General features: G+C 37.7%; 1 protein-coding gene across 1 annotated transcript in view; it reads right to left on the bottom strand.

Moving 5' to 3' along the window:
- Positions 1-19,269, bottom strand: part of IRAG1 (inositol 1,4,5-triphosphate receptor associated 1) — a 68,517-nt gene that overhangs the window by 32,424 nt on the left and 16,824 nt on the right. Inside the window, exons 3-9 of the mRNA XM_065403220.1 lie at positions 18,096-18,166; positions 15,326-15,499; positions 13,636-13,713; positions 12,931-12,980; positions 10,120-10,722; positions 6,794-6,872; positions 989-1,109 (exon numbers count right to left, since the gene is read on the bottom strand). Coding sequence (XP_065259292.1) covers positions 989-1,109; positions 6,794-6,872; positions 10,120-10,722; positions 12,931-12,980; positions 13,636-13,713; positions 15,326-15,499; positions 18,096-18,166 — 1,176 coding nt within the window. The remainder of the gene's footprint in view (positions 1-988; positions 1,110-6,793; positions 6,873-10,119; positions 10,723-12,930; positions 12,981-13,635; positions 13,714-15,325; positions 15,500-18,095; positions 18,167-19,269) is intronic.

Raw genomic sequence — 19,269 nt, 5'->3', positions numbered from 1 at the left:
TCTGCACAGATCTCCACCCTCCCATGTGGAAAGCATTCGTGGTAGTGTCTCCTGTTCTTGTCCCAGAACCCACAGGGAGTACACTGTGGGCTTGGGATCTGTGCAAGAAGGCTGGAAGCGGGACAAACTGGGGACAGGGTCATCTAGTCCCATGTTGAGTGCAGATGGGGGTAGACGCAATATCCTCTTCCAATGGTGCTGCATATAGAATACCTCAGACAAGTAAGACAAGCTATGTTATCTTTCCCATGGAGCTCCCTATGTGGTGGGGAAACTTCTTGCCCTTTAAAGGGGATCCTGGGTCAGCAATGATAAGAAGGGGTAGGATGAAAGGAGAGTGAGACTCTAGAGTTGTGGCAGAGGGACAGGATCTCTGCGTCAATGTCTCAGGCTGCTTGTAGATCCCCTGGGATTGGTGGAATTTGCGGGCAGCTCCTCCATCTAAATCTGCAGAGTGGTAAACCCCATGCTGCCAAAGCAATGATCTCGGAGAAACTGGCAGAGAGGATTCCTTGCAGAGTTTTCCTTCCCCAGTTTTTACCAGGGCAAGGAGCGATCTGGCCCAATAGTTTGTTTCATTTTTTTGATGGAGGAAATACAAATATTTCCAATACCTAAGTTTGCAGCAGCATCCTGGAAAACTAGGAGTCGTCAGACCATGAACAATTTGGTAAGGAATAAACATGAGGTGCAAGCTACAAATATAAGACATTTACAGAACTATGAATTTCAAATTATTTTTAAAATGGGTTCTCTTTTTTGTCATTTTAAGTGTTTGAGGAAATGCACATATTTTTATAAGACTCTGCAGAGTAAATGTTAAGATATAGCTTCAATCCCCCTTCCAAAAATCCTGATTCAGAAATCTCTCTACGTATGGATTTTATATGAGAGCAGAATTACATAATGCTAGTTCAGTCGAAACAACCATTTCTTTGATAGCAGACTTCTAACGGATGCTGGACCGATATCCCTAGTTAGCTTTTACCTTCCTGGCAGAGATTTATGCACACGGAGTTTTCGTAGCAGTACATCAGGAATATTAGGCATGACATCAGAGCTATTCTTTGACTCCTCGTCTTCAGTGGCGCAAGGTATAGGTGAAGGCCCTGAGGACAATTTCATAAGACACAATTAAGTCACTGTAAGAAGTCATGTGTTAATACAGAAATCAGCCTCCCATAGATTTTAAAAATATTCCATGTCAGCGGAACTCTGCTGTTATTGAAGTCAGTGGAACTTTTACCATTGGCTTCAATGGGAGTAGAGTTAGGTGAAAAGCTGAGTGCTTTTAAAACCCCACCCTTTGTCTCCACAGTCTGAAACGTGTACCTTATTTATCCCAATCACCAATTTACAACCCATCTGTTCATTATTATAATAATCATTAATACTAGGGTAGAGATACCTTACTTCCCTCTCTGAACAGTGGCAGCAAGAATAACTATTCAGAATGGCAATCTGTTGTGTGGAAGGAAGGAGATAATGAGGGAAGGAGATATTCTGGCAGGCCACAGTGCCTCTGAACACATTGGAAAAGAGCAAATACTCTATTTTTCTAGGTGAGCATTTTCCTAGGAACCCCAGAAGTTGAACAAGAATAGACTGTTGGAACATATAGTCCAGTGCCTTTGAGCTTTGTTAGTTGATCATATCATTTTGGAATTTTGCACTAGATGTTTTATAACAAGGCACTGTCATTTACCAGATGATTTAAGTGCTATCTGGCCAAGATTATTGCTGGTGTAGAAAGTACACTATACTACATGGCTTCACTGTTCCCCCCAAGTTGTGATGGATATATGATATCTAACTGATTTATACTACATGTTCATTTGCTACAAATGTGACAGAATAGTGATACTGAATTGTAGTCTTATACTTCTCTCATCTTCACTAGGACCAAGGTATGGCTCTCAGTGTATTTCAGTCACTTTTTCTCATATAACACAGGGTCTCACCCTTTTCCATACCAGAAGCCCCCTACTACCTCATTCCCATCTAGTGGTTAGCAATATGAAAAGGACAAGGTAATTACACTGCCCTGACAATTGTTTGTGACCACCCTGGACAAGACTCATTTCTAGAACATGAACACTTACAAACGAAGCTGGAAAGCCTATGAATACTCATGTTCACTTCGTCTAGATAAATCCTTCCTGTTTAACAAACTCTTGTACTTGGGAAAAATGTAAGAGGTAGTAAGAAAAAGCTCTGACCGTTTAAAAATGTGCATGATAGTAGTCGGAGTTGGAGAAGCTTAGTGGAGGCAGATTCTCTTCTAATTATACAACTAAATTTGTATTTCCTGTTTTCTGTACCTTTTTAATACTTAAAAATTGTCCAGCACCCACCTCAGCACTGTTGTGTATATGCCCTTAAGAATAACAAGCCTGCCTAATAACAGTGTCTCCAATTTACTGGGTCTGCTAATTTATTTAAAAGTCTATAGTTTTAAAGTAGTGTTTATCCCAAGGTGACCAAGACAGACAACTTGACACTGATAAGATAAGATGGAGCCAAACTGTGTGATTCATAACAAAGGAAACTGTTGGCACCTTGGTTATTACTGTATGTTTTAGTAAAATATTACACCAGTTGGAAACATTAGGTTAATTTCATTACAATGTAAGGAAATAAGAAACTCTTTAATAAGTAAACTAAGGATTCTGCTCCTTGCTGCTCTTCCCAGTGAGGTGAAGGAGTTGATTTTTAAGGCCCTGGCTAGAGATTCCGATGTGTGGTTGGCTTCTAAATGTCCATGCTATGCCTTAGACTTTGCGTGACACCTTAGACTTGCAGTCCTATGTAAAATAATATGTAGAATTTCAGAATGTTTTCTTCTTAAAAGTTCTAAGTCTGCCAAATCTACATGTGTGAATTTTGAAAGGTAGCAATTCCAGCCCTGCAAACTTAGGTTTGCTGAAAATGACTATTTAAAGGTATATTAACAGGACTAAGAGACTACATCCACTAACAATATCACTACAACCAAGATCCTCTTAAAATAATTGTGGGAAAGGGGAGTGTGTGTGGGGGGAGGGGGGAAGTTGTGTCTTTTATTCAGGCTGTGATACTATGATGTGATTTTCTGTGATGATACAGTTGAAATGGTTAAAAGTAAAGCAATCTCTCAACTGTTTTCCTGTGAAACTGAACCTTCAGGTTTTGACAGTGTCTTACGTAAGGAGTGCAAAGCAACAAAATGTATTTCTCCTCCGCTGCACTGTGCCTTCCTTCACCTGTCTCTACCCTTTGTGTAAGCCTCTTGATGTAGTCCAAGGTCTGCATGGGGAAAGGAGTAGAAACAGGGCAGGTGGGGTATGGGATGCATCATTCCCCTCTCCAGCACTGTGGAACGTAGTGAAAAAGATAATGCACACCCAGGCTATATTATCTTCTTTACAGAGCATATCCCACCCTGGGGATCCTAAGAGCAGTAGCCACCTGGAGGAATCCATGGTAGTGAAACTCCAATGGAATCATGTTGCTGGAGATCCCAAGTGGGTCTGGTGGGGAGGGGGAAGAAGTGGAGTCTCTGCTCACCCAGCCCTAACCTCCTGCAGGTCCCAGGATAGCTGCCAGGTTTGGAGGTGAGCCCCACAACCTATTTTGCATATTATCCAGCACCCCTGACAAGATAATGTAGGTGAACGGATGTTTGCCAGGGAATCCTTGCAGAAGTTTCCTTCCCCTGAGCCTTCTTCCCTGTTGGACGGGATATTTGCCACAGTTTGTTTTTCTCTTGTAGTGATACTTAAAACTGAACTCTAGAGTGCAGAAATATTTAGGATATTTAGAAATATTTCCTAACTGGGTGACTGAAGTTAGGAATGTCAATCCTTATTTAAAGCCACTATGTAAAAGGTGGCCTCTTTTTCACAAGTGCTGAGCACCCAAAACTCCCATTCAAGTAAATGGAAATTGTGAATGCTCAGCACCTCTGAAAAACCAGGCCACCTTTATGTTAGGGTTTTAAACACAGATTTAGATGACTGATTTTAGGCACACAGGTTTGAAAACATTGGCCTCATCCTTTACAGTCCCGTCACTAATATTACTTTTACCCATTGGAACACATGTCACAGAGCAACATGGAAATCTCTTGAGGAAAGGGAAGCTCATTTGCTCATTTGAATGGTAGCCCCACACAAGGTAGTACACCTGATCACACAAAAAATCATGATACAGGAGGTTAGTATAAGCATGTTGGTTCATCTATGCTACTGCCATCCACTTCCAAGGTGAAATCCTAGCTCAGGTCAATGGGAGTTTTTCTGTTAACTTCATTCGGGCCAGGATATCATGCCTTGTCTCCACACTTCAAAAAGGATGTTGAAAAATTGGAAAGGATTCAGAAAATATCTACAAGAATCAATCAATGTCTGGAAAACCTGCTTTACTGCGAGAGAGATAAGAAGCTCAATCTAGTTTATCCAAGAAAAGTTTAAGGGTGACTTGATCACAGTCTATAAATGTCTACATGGGGAACAGAAATTTGGTAATCTAGCAAAGAGAAGCTAGGGCTGTTCAATCTAGCAAACAGAAGCATAACAAGGTCCAATGTCTGGAAGCTTAAACTAGACAAATTCTGGCTAGAAATAAGATGTATATTTTTAAACATGAGAATTATTAATCTTTAGAACAACTTACCGGGAACGTGATGGATTCTCCATTGCTTGAATTATTTAAATCAAGATTTGAGGTCTTTGTAAAAGATAAGAGCTAGCTCAGCTAGAAGTTACTTGCTTGAAGAAAGAATTACTGGATTAAATTCTGTGGTCTGCATTTTGCAGGAGGTTGGACTAGATGTTCATAATGGTAGTTCTGGCCTGAAAACTTATGAATTAATGATGTTAATAGGAATCTTTCCATTTATTTCAATGGTCTTTGGATCACACCCCAAATGATTATGAGTTAAGCTTCTCTCACCTTCACTCTCACACAGATTCATCGATTATAAGATCAGAAGGGACAACTGTGATCATCTAATCTGACCTCCTGCATAACAAAGGCCATAGAGCTTCCCTGAATTAATTCCTGTTCAAACTAGAGCAGATCTTTTAGAAAAACACCTTTTATTTAAAATTGCCAGTGATGGAGAATCCACCACCCCTCTTGGTAAATTGTTCCAATGGTTAAAAATTTGCTCCTTATTTCTAGTCTGAATTTCTGTAGTTTCAACTTCCAGCCATTGGATCTTGTTATACCGTTGTCTGCTAGACTGAAAAGCCCATTTCTGTTCCCCATGTAGGTACTTATAGATGGTGACCAAGTCACCCCTTAACCTTCTCTTGATAGCTGAATAGATTGGGCTCCTTGGATTCTGCCACTCTAAGGCATGTTGTCCAATCCTTTAATCATTCTCATGGCTCTTCTCTGAATCCTTTAATAGAATCATAGGACTCGAAGGGACCTCAAGAGGTCATCTAGTCCCTTGCACTCGTGGCAGGACTAAGTATTATCTAGGCTGGGGTGGCCAACCTGAGCCTGAGAGGGAGCCAGAATTTACCAATGTACATTGCCAAAGAGCCACAGTAATAAGTCAGCAGCCCCCCATCAGCTCCTGCCCTCCAGCCCCCAGCGCCTCCCGCCCGCTGGCAGCCCCACCAGTCAGCGCCTCTCGCCTGCCACAATCAGCTGTTTCACATGCGCAGGAGGCTCTGGAGGGAAGGGGGGTGGAGTGAGGGCATGGCAGGCATGGGGGATGGGTCAGGGGCCTTGGGGGAAGGGGTGGAGTGGGGACAGGACCTGGGGCAGAGCAGGGGGTTGAGCAGTGAGCACCACCCGCCACATTGTAAAGTTAGCATCTGTAGCTCCAGCCCCGGAGTCAGTGCCTATGCAAGGAGCCGCACATTAACCTCTGAAGAGCCGCATGTGGCTCCGGAGCCACAGGTTGGCCACCCCTGATCTAGGCCATCCCTGACAGGTGTTTGTCCAACCTGCTCTTAAAAATCCCCAATGATGGAGATTCCACAACCTCCCTAGGCAATTTATTTCAGTGCTTAACCACCCTGACAGTTAGGAAGTTTTTCCTAATGTCCAACCTAAACCTCCCTTGCTGCAATTTAAGCCCATTGCTTCTTGTCCTATCCTCAGAGGTTAAGAAGAACAATTCTTCTCCCTCCTCCTTGTAATAACCTTTTATGTACTTGAACACTGTTATCATCTCCCCTCTCAGTCTTTCTAATTTTTCACCAGTGCCAAATACAGAGGCAATATAATTTCCCTTCCTTTACTCAATACATCCCTGTTTATATATCCAGGGATTGCATTATGGCCACAGAATCACACTGGCAGCTCACATTCAGCAAGTTATACACCATGACCTCAAAATCCTTTTCAGAGTCACTGCTTCCTAGAAAAGAGTTCCACATCCTGTAAATATAGCCTGCATTCTTTGTTCCTAGATGTATGACTTTACATTTGGCCATACTGAAATGCATATTGTTTGCTTGTGCCCAGTTTACAAAGCATTTTAGATTGCTCTGTATCAGTGACCTGTCCTCTTAATTATTTACACTACATTTGTGTCATTTGTAAACTTTGTCAGCAATTATTTTGTGTTTTCCTCCAGATCATTGATAAAAAAATTAAATAGCATAGGGCCACTAAATGATCCTTGAGAGACCCCATTAGAAATATCCCAGTTAGATGATGATTCCCCATTTACTGTTACTGTACTGTCAGTACATTCTCAAAACATAACTAAACACCATTTCCTTTTACATTATTTGGATAAAAAGACTGCGTGAAATAAACAAGTATTCCTTCCAGCTTGATGATATTGCACCTCTTTCCTGTTCAGCTGCTTCACTGAGTTCAGGCAGTTTAAGTCCAACTAAGTTTTGATTTCGCATCAGAATATGCTCCTGTTGAGAAAAATGGAAATATTTCTAAACAGAATAATTAGATGTCTCAATTTAAATATCACAGCACTGTGAAAACTAAGGTCAACATTGTATTTCTGAAATACACGTATGTACATATTTAGGAAGTATGCAGAAGGAATTAATTGTAGTCACGTATTAAATTGTATTAAATTGTATGACTCAGTAACTCAGGTATAAAACACTTCAACCCATTTTATTTAGTAAAGTCTCCAAACTAATGAATCTTCAATGTAGATTTATGGTCACCGCTGTACTTGCTCAATGCCTATAAGGATTTGCAAAAGGCATTTATTTCTCTCATTCACTGAAGGTCAATTTCTCTCTATGGAAGTGGAAGAAAATAAAAAGTTCTAGATGTTGTTACTGCTACAATAATTCAATGTAAAACTGATCCCAAGAAGGAGAGAGGGAAAAATGCAGAAAAGGACATTGAAGTGACTGTCACTTAGCTCACTTGTCCACTAGGAATTCTTCACAAAACCCCTTTTATGTTATTACTGCAGGCTAGTGCTTCTCACTGTTATTGCAGTCTATGGTGCCACTATGCTCCCAAGCAGAGAGGGGATTAAATTTTGCAAAAAATGAATTTAGATAACATTCTTCTCTTAAGTGTATTTATAAGTCATAAACACTGTCCTTTGCTAAAAAAAGGTTCCTTGTTAAACCTAAAGATTAATCTCTTAACTTGAATTTTGCCACATATCTAAGTGTTAATTTCCTGATTTCAGGTACTGATTCTGTTGCATATAAATTTAATTTTACTGTATTTATTTTTAGGAATCTCTATGGCATTCATATGATTTGAGTGCTTATTGAAAGAAATTGGTTTTCCAGTACATAATTCTACATCTTTAAGTATGTAAACAAGAAAAAGATGACTAATGGTCTGTCAGTTCTCAGTAATACTGTGGAGTTAAATAACCTACTTTAAAATCTGATGTTCTCTTTTATATCAGCGCTGTGTTAACCTCCCATATAAACGGCTGGAGGCTTGCAAGAAGATACCTTGGTTATGTCATTGTAATTAAGAATCAGTGAAGGGTGTCTTTCAGCTCTAATGAAAGATTTACTGCAATTTAATTCTTCTTTGCAATACATATGTATCAGTTTGCTAATGTTCGTGGGTGGATTATCTTTTAAATTTCATGCCTTTCTAACAATCACTTTAAAAAGCATGTACTTTGATGCTAAGACACCTACAATTATCAAGCAGATTAATGTTTAGACTTAAAAGGCCAAATTCACCCTTTGTGTAGTTCCAGTGTAGTCAGAGTTACACTATTAAAGAATTTGGCACGGCAGCTCTTGCACTGTCCCCGTATGTATTTTGTCTGGGAGACTTTTGCGCTAATGCACCAGGCACTTTGAGAGTTTATCTGAGAAAGTGCAATTTTTATTTTTTTTTAATCTTCACTATATCTTGTAAACCAAGGTTTAGATCAAAGGCCAAAACCCTTTAAAATTACTATTTTTTTTACAGAAAGACTCAAATGTGTTCAACAGAGCTAAACAAAAGTGACCTTTTTAAAAAAGGGGTGTCTACAATAAGGACAAATAAGATACCATTGACTCCAGTGAGAGACATGTAGGGGTATACCAGGATAGAGTCAGACTTTAACGAAGTACAGTAGCCGTGTATAAACTTTAGTTGAACCTTTAGATCCATATACAGTTCTCAGTCCACACACACCAAATTCTATTAACATATAAAGTCAGAGAATGTCTTGTTTTGAGGGAGAAATTCTGGAAGGAGCAGAAAAATATAGCATATAGAAGAAAAGGAAGTGCATAAGCAGAAGTAACACTCTTAAAGAACTTTTTTTTTTTAAACATAAGGTTTGTTGATATATCCTCAGGAAGGAAAGCTTTTCACATCTAAATCTCTCCTTAGAGATTAAAATAGATTATTTCACTCCCAAGTATTACTTAAAATGACAAGACAGTTAATCAACTTCTTCCTGTTTACATGTAGTGCACTATATCTAAAACTGAAATACTACTGTACTATGTGTTATGTTCACCTTTATATTAAAATAGAGGGAAACAACTAATGTTTCCCATACAGCCATGTGATAATTTTTTCCCCATAAGATGGTTTCTGGGAACCAAGAAATGTGTATGTAACAGCAGCATGTGTGTTGTGAAGAGATTGCAGTTTCTATGGCACTGAGAACAAGAATACACTAGTGGAAAGGAATTTTAAATCTACTTATTCAATAAATAGGAACGGAAAAATAAAAACATAATACTATGTTAACTTTGCTGTAATTCTTTCCATCTCTTAAGCATAAGCTTTCTTGTAATTATAAAAATAGTAATAAAATAAGAAAAAGTGACTGTTTCATAGAGAACACACCAAGACTAAAATGTAACAAAATGCTGCTTTTCTGTAGTTTGATTTTCTGGTCCAAATGATAAACATTTTGTTCAGTGCATTGAAGCCACTTTTTCAGTAGAACTGTTTAGGAGTACCACTAACAGTATTACTTGTGGCACCTTAGAGACTAACAAATTTATTAGAGCATAAGCTTTCGTGGGCTACAACCCACTTCTTCGGAAGCCCACGAAAGCTTATGCTCTAATAAATTTGTTAGTCTCTAAGGTGCCACAAGTACTCCTGTTATTTTTGCGGATACAGACTAACACGGCTGCTACTCTGAAACTAACAGTATTCTCAATAAGGGCCTGATCCAAAGTCCACTGAAGTAAAGGAGACTTTTCATTGACTTCAGATGGACTTCAGATTAGGACTCAATTTTCTAAACATAACAGCTAAAGTTTTAGCTACGCATGTTCCATTAGTACTCAACCGTGTTTCGCATCCAATGCCTTTTGTATCCAGTCAAGAACATAAATCTCAGAGTGCTCAGAGCCCAGAATAATAACTGCATATTTTTAAATAAGTTTTTACTATGTAAGACCTAGAAAATGCACAGTTAGATGAATAATAATAGAATCAAAAGAGTCTAGTCTGCATGGTCTCTTATGAGAAACAGAAAAAATGAAAAAAAATCTGTTTTCTTATATTTCACTATCCAATCTCCTCAATTCTATCTCTAAATGGTACAAAATTATTTTTTGCTGAGTCTATTATAGTGTAGCACTTTAATAAGTATTAATTATATAGTTTTGTGATGTACAAACACAGTAGGTCACATATAGGATATTGCAACATTATGTAACTTAGTGTAACACTACATAATACTATTTATGTCCAGAAACTCACCTCTCTGAGCTTTGTCAATTTCTGCATTCGAACTGGTTGAACTTGTATTTGGAGATCTTTGAACGTTAATGTTTTAGTCAACTGATTGCTGGATTTATTACTAATGGCAAAGCTTTTATCTTCTTCAGGTGGTAATTTAAAAGGTGCCTTTTCTTGATGTCCAGATTCTATGCTATCCCATGATACAGCTCGTAATAGAGGAGGGCGTGTTCCAGATGCTTTAAGTTCTGTTTTACAGGTAACTTTAGGGTCCATCAGTTCTGGTACAGAACTTTTTAATTTTGGGTCCATAGTACCTATGCCTGGTCCTTGTCGATACATTCTTAAAGGAAAGTCATTTTCTTTTGATTTCTTAGGTAATGGTTTTCCATGTTCATTTTCACAGCTGTTTGTGCTTGTGTTAAGAGAAGTTTTGCCAGCATCACTGCCTGAAGGGGAGGATTTGGGTAAATTATCCATATGTGTAAGTGGATCAAAGTTTTCTTTTTGTGCAGAGAGTTTCTCTTTGGAGTTTTCAAAACTAGTGGAACGAGGAACCAACCTTCCCTGAGAAACCTTCCTCTGATCATTCTGCTTTCGATCTGTTAAACCTTTTGTGACATTCTGAAAGAAAAGGATATGTATAAAAGATATGGAAACACTGTGTGTGGGGGGGGGCAGAGGGGAAGCTCGATTGCATTGTAAAGGAACACTTCTGCTTTCACTGCCATTTACTTATAAATGCTTCATTGTAGAGGAGGGAGTAGGGGAGATTTTGAAAGACCCAGAAAGCAGGTAGGTGCTTGGAGGCACATTGATGATCAATGGGAGATGGGTGCCTCTCATTTGTGCCTTTGAAAAAAAATCACACCCCCACTTCCAGGGTCCAATGCAGCTAGGCAAAATTACATCAGGCAAAACTCCCTATTGACTTCAGTGTAAGATTTGCCTGAGTAAGGGCTGCAGGATGAGGTCCATAAATGTGTCAAACAAGTAACCTTACACTGAAGAGAAGAAATATTATTGGCATGTCAATCTATCTGGTTTACAATGAATGATATTTTCACATGAAATTTGTTGGAGCTCTTTGTAAGGAGAGCCTAAACAAGTTTAACCAGTTAAACCATGTCTGGTTTAATAGTACGCTTTAGGGGGCAGACTTCTTTATGTGTTTGAAAAGACACACACACAAAATAAGGAAACAGAGTGAGCGGAGTGGCGTATTTAATTGTGAAGGACCACTTCCCCATTCACTGCCGTTTGCTTCTTTGGAATGACATATTGTTATTACATTTTTAATTGATTACCATCATCATTTTTATTACTATTATTTTATCTGAGGATATCAAAGTGCTTATATGCATTTACCCCTACATCTCTCAGCATGATAACTTTCCATTATTTCCCCCCCCCCCACCAATATATGAGCCTTCATATTTCCAAAGTTAAATCACATCTCATTTTCTCCCCGTGTTTCTAATCTCTCTGGGTCCCTTTCTGTTATTTGGAAAATTTCTTTAACATGGTGTTTACTCTTGCCTTCTGATTGCAAAAGGCTAGACTGGGCCTTTGCCCAATGCTCTAGTTGATGCATGAGAAGGAACTGTCACAGTAAACACAGATTCTTCCTTACTCACCTATTGTTCACAGGAAGAAATGATTTACACCACTCCTTTACTGGGTGCACATTACTTCCCCACCCCTCCCAGAATCTGCCAGCTCTGCTGTGGCCTGTATATTGGGGGTCAGAGCCAGGGATCTGCCTATTCCTTACTCACATGCCTGTAGGAGAGAAGGGATGGAGGAAGTATGGGGCATGCACCCCATCCTCTCTTTACTGTGGTAAGGAGCACTAATGCTGAGATGCAGGGAACACGAATGCAGATGTGCAGGGTCATGTGTATGTGTGGAGGTGGGAATCTTATTTCCTTTTATTCCTTGCATGGCTGCATTAGGTTGGGTTACAATATGGTTCTAAATGTTAACTATGACCCTGATTCTGCAACACTCAAGTCACATATATTCTAAATTTTCCTCACATAAGTAGCTCAGTTAAAATCAATGGAACTACTCATGTGTATAAACAGGAACATAAATGTTCACACGATTAGATCCTAAGGCTGGAAGCAATTTTTCCCTCCAGTACTGCAGTTGACCCATCCTGGCCTCTCAATTCAGTGCTGTATCTCATTTCACTTTGATTACAATCTTTCAAAGCCACACAACAGTATTCTTATCTGAGTCAACCTGAGTTTAATTTCAAGGGTAAGAGTTTGTAAGACACTGTATCGAATGCTTACTTCTGCTGCTTGCCCTTCATCCTCTTTTATAATTTTGCTATTCTAGCAAAAAAATAAAAAAATAAGTCATTTGTCTTGCAAGACTTTTTTTTTTGGACAGACACACGACACCTATTGCATTTAATTCTGCTGTCTGCTAGATGTTCAGGGATGATATTTTAATCTCTTAATATTTGTTGCATTACTTTACTTGAAGTAGAAATTAGATTTATGGACTGGTAACTGACAAGATTATGCCTCTGTCCTTTTTTCTAAATCAGGAACACATTAGATCTTTTCTAATCTTCCAGTGGCTCTCCATGATGTTTCAGAGAACTGTCATTGTGCTGTGTGTAACTGGCTTTCAAAGTCAGCTCATTAAGCTTACCATAACCTAAATAAAAGATGTATCTTTAGCCCTAACTTTTGCTACTTTTGGTATAGAGACTGCTACTGAAAGCATCACATTATTCTTAGAGAGTAATAGGACAGTGTAAAGTGGTATTATTGTAATTACAGTATACCACAGCCAGCACCTGTAACTCAGTCTTACCTGCAGTGGAGACACTGACCCAGCACCCGTGGCTGTACATACATCAGACCCTAGAATAGTAAAAAATATATGATCAGAGAATCTCCTGATCTTTTATTTTTTGTTTATTATATTTCAACAACACCCAGACCCACCCACCCACAAGATAATTGAGGTGGAGAGTTTCAAAGCACAACACTGAAAATTTCCCACTTAGATATTAGAATTCATAAAGTTGTATCTTAAAGTGGAAATAAATAAAACAATAATAATAATAATAATAGACAAATGCCCATTCTACTGCAATAGGAATAGAGCATTAATTATTATAGCAAAGCTTCACAGTTGAGAAGGACAATAAAATACAGGACATATAACCTAGGAATAAGCACAAAATAACTGTCTTAATATATCTGTTCCATCTTGTATTTAGCTGTGACACTCTGAGTAAGTTTCCCACACCTGAAGAAAAGCTCTGTCTGAGCTTGAAAGCTGGTCTCTCCACCCACTTTGTCTCTCTAGTATCCTGGGACTGACACGGCTACAACAACACTGCATACTTACTAATGTATTGTGGGTATTCACAAACATCATCATTTTCAAGGAGAGAGACTTGTGAATTTATGAATCCTGGCTACTTTTCAATGGATGGAAGTGTAGCCTAATGTGCATTTCCCCCGGGCTTTGTAAAATAGTTTAAATTTGAACATCTACAGATAACTTTACCTGTTGGGATTGGAAGAGTGAGAGAGTTGCTCTGAGATGGCACAGGTGAAACTCTTGGACTAAGTGTAGGGGAAACAGCTTCATTAAAACAGAAAAAAAAAAAAAGCATTAGGTAATTTTTTTTTTTAAACTTGGCTTGTGGTTTCCTAGCTTCCTGCTCAGATTAAAACACCCCAACAGACAGTGATAGCATAGTCATCTGATGGTAATGTTCATGGCCAGAGCATTTCCAAATCTCAACAAATTATTTCAGATTCCTAAAAATGTTTTGAGGAAATGGAAACTACACCTCTACCTCGATATAATGCTGTCCTTGGGAGCCAAAAAATCTTACTGTGTTATAGGTGAAACCGCGTTATATTGAACTTGCTTTGATCCACTGGAGTGCGCAGCCCCGCCCCCCCGGAGCGCTGCTTTACCGCGTTATTTCAGAATTTGTGTTATATCGGGTCACGTTATATTGAGGTAGCAGTGTAGTTTCTAAAAATATAAACAAATTGTATTGAGAAACAAATATGCTACTTCCTGAATGGGCTAAATATGATCCTCTGATGCTGCATTTTGGCTGCATTTGTGGATCATCGGTAGGGGCTGTCTGCACTGCAACACAGGGAAATGGATGTACAGGAGTGAGGACTTGGGAATTTGTACACAGTGTGAATTGAAAAGGGCCAGAACCCACAATGGAAGCAAGCAGCAAGCTGATTCTGCGACTCCTAGTTATATCTTGCAATAGTTTGTAGATCATAGACTGGTTGGGTTTGAAGGCCCCTGGAGAACATTTTGTGACAAAATATTTGACCTTAGTCCCATTGTGCTACCGCATATTTTTCTAAGACCAATGCCCTTACATGTGCCCACCTGTTTGCAGCATCAGACCGATAAGAAAAAACAGTTAAAATAATGACAACAATAATGGGTTCTGGCTTCAATGACCCCTTCCCCCAAAAGACAAGCAATTCCAAAAAAATGATGGTAAAAGGGGTATCAGGAATATTATCTTACATATATAATAAACCCACAAAGTAAACTAGTGAAAAAAAATCATACTGAGCTTACAGTTGGTCAGAAAACAAAAATGTTGCCTACGGGAATTTTGAATGAAAAAAAAATATCTTGTTTTTTCCCAGAAAGTTTCAAACAATCCTAAACAAAATGTTTGGTTTCAAATTGACATTTCAAAATGAAACGACAATTTTCACTTTGTTTCCTTTAAAGTGTCATTTTGTTTCAGTTTTTCAAAAAATTTTAAGTTGGAAAAAAAAAGTGTCATTTCAAATTGACATTCCAGCATAAAATGTCATTATGTTCATTTTTTAAACCAAAAAATGAAATAAAACAACTTTTTAAGTCAACATAATTTTAATTTAGTTTAGAACTATGGACTGAAAAACAAAATTTTTATTTATATATTTCCTGTGGGGAAAAAAATCAAATCAAAATTGACATCTTCCCATGTAGAATTTCGTATGTTGAGTGGGAAAACTCTCTGCACAAAAAATGTGTGCCAGCTCTAGATTAGCTGACTAGAAAGGCCTTATACTCAGTTTTGAAGACAGTTAGAGAGAAATATCCTCAGGGAGATTAATAACAACAAACTATGTGCATGGATCATGTTGAACATGTGCCTTATACATTTGCAAACTTCTGGATTTCTATGTTGTATGTTATTTTCACATCTTGCACCTACCTGTGGGAGATTCTGGAAGACTGCTTCTTGATTTTCTGCCTCTGCGCATTAGGAACCTCTCACTCACTCTCTTTGCTTCTTCTAGTAACTCAAGATTCTTCTTTTTATCTTCATCTGAGATTTTGACATCTGGCAGTTGGCCATTTACCAGATCAATCACCTGACCTGTATTGTCTCAGTAGCAAAGCATGTGACTTAGATCTGTATAGTATAACCCTGTCTCTAGATAATTTGTTGCATATTTTTAAAAAATCATGTGCACAGGTCATATGGTTTAAAATATACCTATAATTGAGCTATCAACTCATATTCACTAACCAATCACATTTAACTTCACTTTCCAGTGGTGGTGTGCCCCCAGATTCAGGGACCAATCCTAAAAGATACTGATGATCTCCTGCGAAACGAAATCACTGGAGGTGAAGGTGCTCATCACCACCTTAAACAGCTGCCTTAACATAAAACTTGGTTTTCTATATACCACCCACCCTTTTATTTATTTCTAAGATTTATTTTCCTTATTTATAAAAATGAGCATGGCACTATCCCTATGTCAGCTAGTACTGTCAGCATTTCTGTTACAAACTTTTTTTTGTGAAAGTTTCTGCCTGTAAAATTTTTCAAGCACAAAGTCCCACAAACATCCTTGGCAAAGGAAGTGCATACTTAACTTTAAGCACATGAGTAGCTCTATTGGCAGGTTTGCAGATTGGGGCCCAGAGTTTTGCGTGTGCAAATATTTGACCGTCTGTAACTGTGATTGTAATTCTAGAAGCTGGTTTTGAAAATTTGATCAATAGGGTCTACAATTGTTCTTCTTCTATTTAAAATCTGGCTTTTCACGTAGCTTCATACTAAATTTTCAAAACCACTTGGTAACTTAGAAACCTAAGTCCCATTTTCAAAAGTGACTTAAGGCATCTAGGAGCCTAAGTCACTTTTGGAACTAAGTGGTAAGTCATTTAGGTGCTTTTGAACATTTTACCCTAAGGGTCTTGTCAAAAATCCACATCAGTGGGCCTGATCCAAAGTCCATTATGGTAAGTGAAAAGACTCCCATTGACTTCAAGTGCTATGGATCAGGTCCTCAGTTATCTTTTAAAAAGAGTCTAAGGGAACTGACTTCTCACCAAACAATTCTCATTTTCTTAGTTCAGCATTCTCATTTTCTCGCCAAACAATGACATCTCACAGTGCATGCATGACTTGGGTGCCGCTGTTGATCTAGCTAGCATGTAGGTCTAAATATGGTACAGGGTTTTCCAGTCCACTTAGATCTCTAGACATTTTAAAGTTTAATTTCAGTAGTGCCATAGTTTGCTTCTTTTCTCACATATTTGATTATGTCTGACTTCACATGTCTTGAGCCATCACATACCATATACCATGCTATTTTAAAAACAGCTCCAAATATAGTTTTAGAAAAACAAATCTGCCTAAATAAATTGCTAGGATTTTTATTAATGAAATCATATACTCATCATTTTAATATAATCTATAAAATAAACTGAAAACATCAAACCAGAATCTTGACTATTAAAGTATAATAAGAAACGAAACATTTCTAATGTATTTCAATATCTAAACTTAATTTTACATGAACCATTTTTCCTGTTGTGTAATTGGGTCTGGACTTCTGAAGTTTGTTTTTCTTTTCTTCCTTCTTTAGGTAGTAGCTCATGTCTGTTTATTCCTTTATCTTTTCATACTTTAGTGCAATCATGCCTATAATTCCGTACATTTTGTACTGGCAAAGGAAGGATGTTGTAACTAGAGATGGGACTGCAGCAACAATCCAGATATAGACACACATGGGATGAAATCCTGGTTCTATTGAAGTCAATGGGAGTTTTGCCACTGACTTCAGTAGGGCCAGCATTTCATCTCCAAACTTTGGGAAGTTTTCCAAATGCATATATGTATAATAATGGTCAGATTATATCACCTTTATTCCTACTGAGTAATACATTATTCCATAAGTAGCCACACTGAAGTCAATGATACTCTTCATGGAGTAAGGTACTCATTGCGAGGAAGGGCATCAAAATCTCCCCCTAAAGAACGTGCTAATTTTCATTAAATGTTTAAGAAGCTGATACCTTAATTGACCTGAATATTTTGACAGATACCGGATCATGAAGTTTTTTTTTCTTTTAATTTGATATCTGATTCTGCACAAGGAATGAAAAAATAGAACCACTGTACAATAATTTTCACAAAACAGGAGTTTCTAAGAAGACATATCTCCAACCTTATAAAAAAAGGAGTAAGCTCTATTTTATTTTATTACTGTATTTTGAGGTGCTAGAAGATATGTATTTCCCTAGCTCTGCTCATGTGTGTATTCTGTGTATTATTCAGCACTTGTAAACTCAGGGTGATAATTTATCCTGCTATACTATCAAGTATTTTCTGTGCATACATTATACTCAGTTTTCAGAGTGGTAGCCGTGTTAGTCTGTATCAGCAAAAACAATGAGGAGCCCTTGTGGCACCTTAGAGACTAACACATTTATTTGGGCATAAGCTTTCGTGGGCTAAAACCCACTTCATCAGTGTGTACAGAAGAGGGCATTATACAGTCATTCTAATTTCTGTGGGCCAGATTATCCACTGATGTATATTGGTGTGCTTCCACTGAGGTCAATAGACTATGCTATTCCAGTGGAGATCTATTTAAATCTTATTTGCACATGTCAAATTTTGTTTTGGGGAAAAAACATTAACATTAACATTAATTAACATTACTATTAACAGAACTATTTCTTACCAACTGAAGTCAGTGAACTAACAGAAGTCCTAGTGTGTCGGTTAGAATGTCTCAGATGAGGACTATGAGGTCTAGGGAAAAAAACAAAACAAAACATAGCAGTAAGCAACAAGGAAGAAATTAAAATAATGCTTTTATCATATATATTCATTGACACACCAAAGTTTCTACAAAAATAACATGTTTTCTAATTTACTGGTATGCCTTTTGGAAAAACACAATATAAAAATAACTAACTCTCCCTCTCCCCCAAAATCACAATTTGATATCCAATTAACTATTGTCTCAGAATGAAAAGAAAGAAAGAAAGAAAGAAAGAAAGAAAGAAAGAAAGAAAGAAAGAAAGAAAGAAAGAAAGAGTATGCTCAAGCTGATAAAGGTTTGTATTAGTTTCCCCATAAAAGTGAATTATGCAAATTTTATGTTTTAGACATTTTAAGTTTTCCAAAATCTGGGAGAAGACAGACAAATATCCTTTTTTCAAAGTTCTGAATTTGCTTTATTGAAAGGTGTTTACATAGCTGGCTGTTTTCACTAAAGCACAATCCAATTAAAAATGAATGAAAAGATTCCCTTTGACTTCAATGGGAGTTGGGTTAGACCCTAAAAAAAGAAAAAAGAAAAAGAAAAAAAAAAGCTTGTTTTGCTGAGATTCCTCTGATACAAGGGAGAAATCAAGGAAGCAGTGTATTGCAAAAATCACTCTCAACTGGTGGAAGTTTTGACTTTTACTGATAACCTTGAATTTCATAAATGTATCTACTATTTTTCAACAAAAGCTGCACCTTTTAAGTTCAGTGTCATGATCTAAGACTGATGTAAATGTGGTTCATGGCAAGAAATACTTTCCAATGTGTGTAAACTGATAATTTGTTACGATTATTTGTTTTCTCTGAGATAAAAAAATTCAATTATTTTAAACAGATATTAAGCTACATCAGGATGAGGAACTGGGTAGCTCAAAGGACTGATAATAATGGTCCTGATTCAGCAAAGATGTAAACACATACTTAACTTTAATCATATTGCTAATCCTATCCCTGTTCAACAAAGTATTTAAGCATGTGCTTAACTTTAAGATAGTACTTACACATTGAGGTCAATGGGATGTAAGTGCTTTGCTGAATAGTGACGGTATTATTAATGTGTTTAAAGTTTAGCATGAACATGTGTT

Source organism: Emys orbicularis, chromosome 4, assembly GCF_028017835.1.
Source record: "Emys orbicularis isolate rEmyOrb1 chromosome 4, rEmyOrb1.hap1, whole genome shotgun sequence".
NCBI classification, from domain to species: domain Eukaryota; kingdom Metazoa; phylum Chordata; order Testudines; family Emydidae; genus Emys; species Emys orbicularis.
The sequence above is the reverse complement of the archived record's forward strand: the minus strand, read 5'-3'. Positions and strand labels throughout refer to the sequence as shown.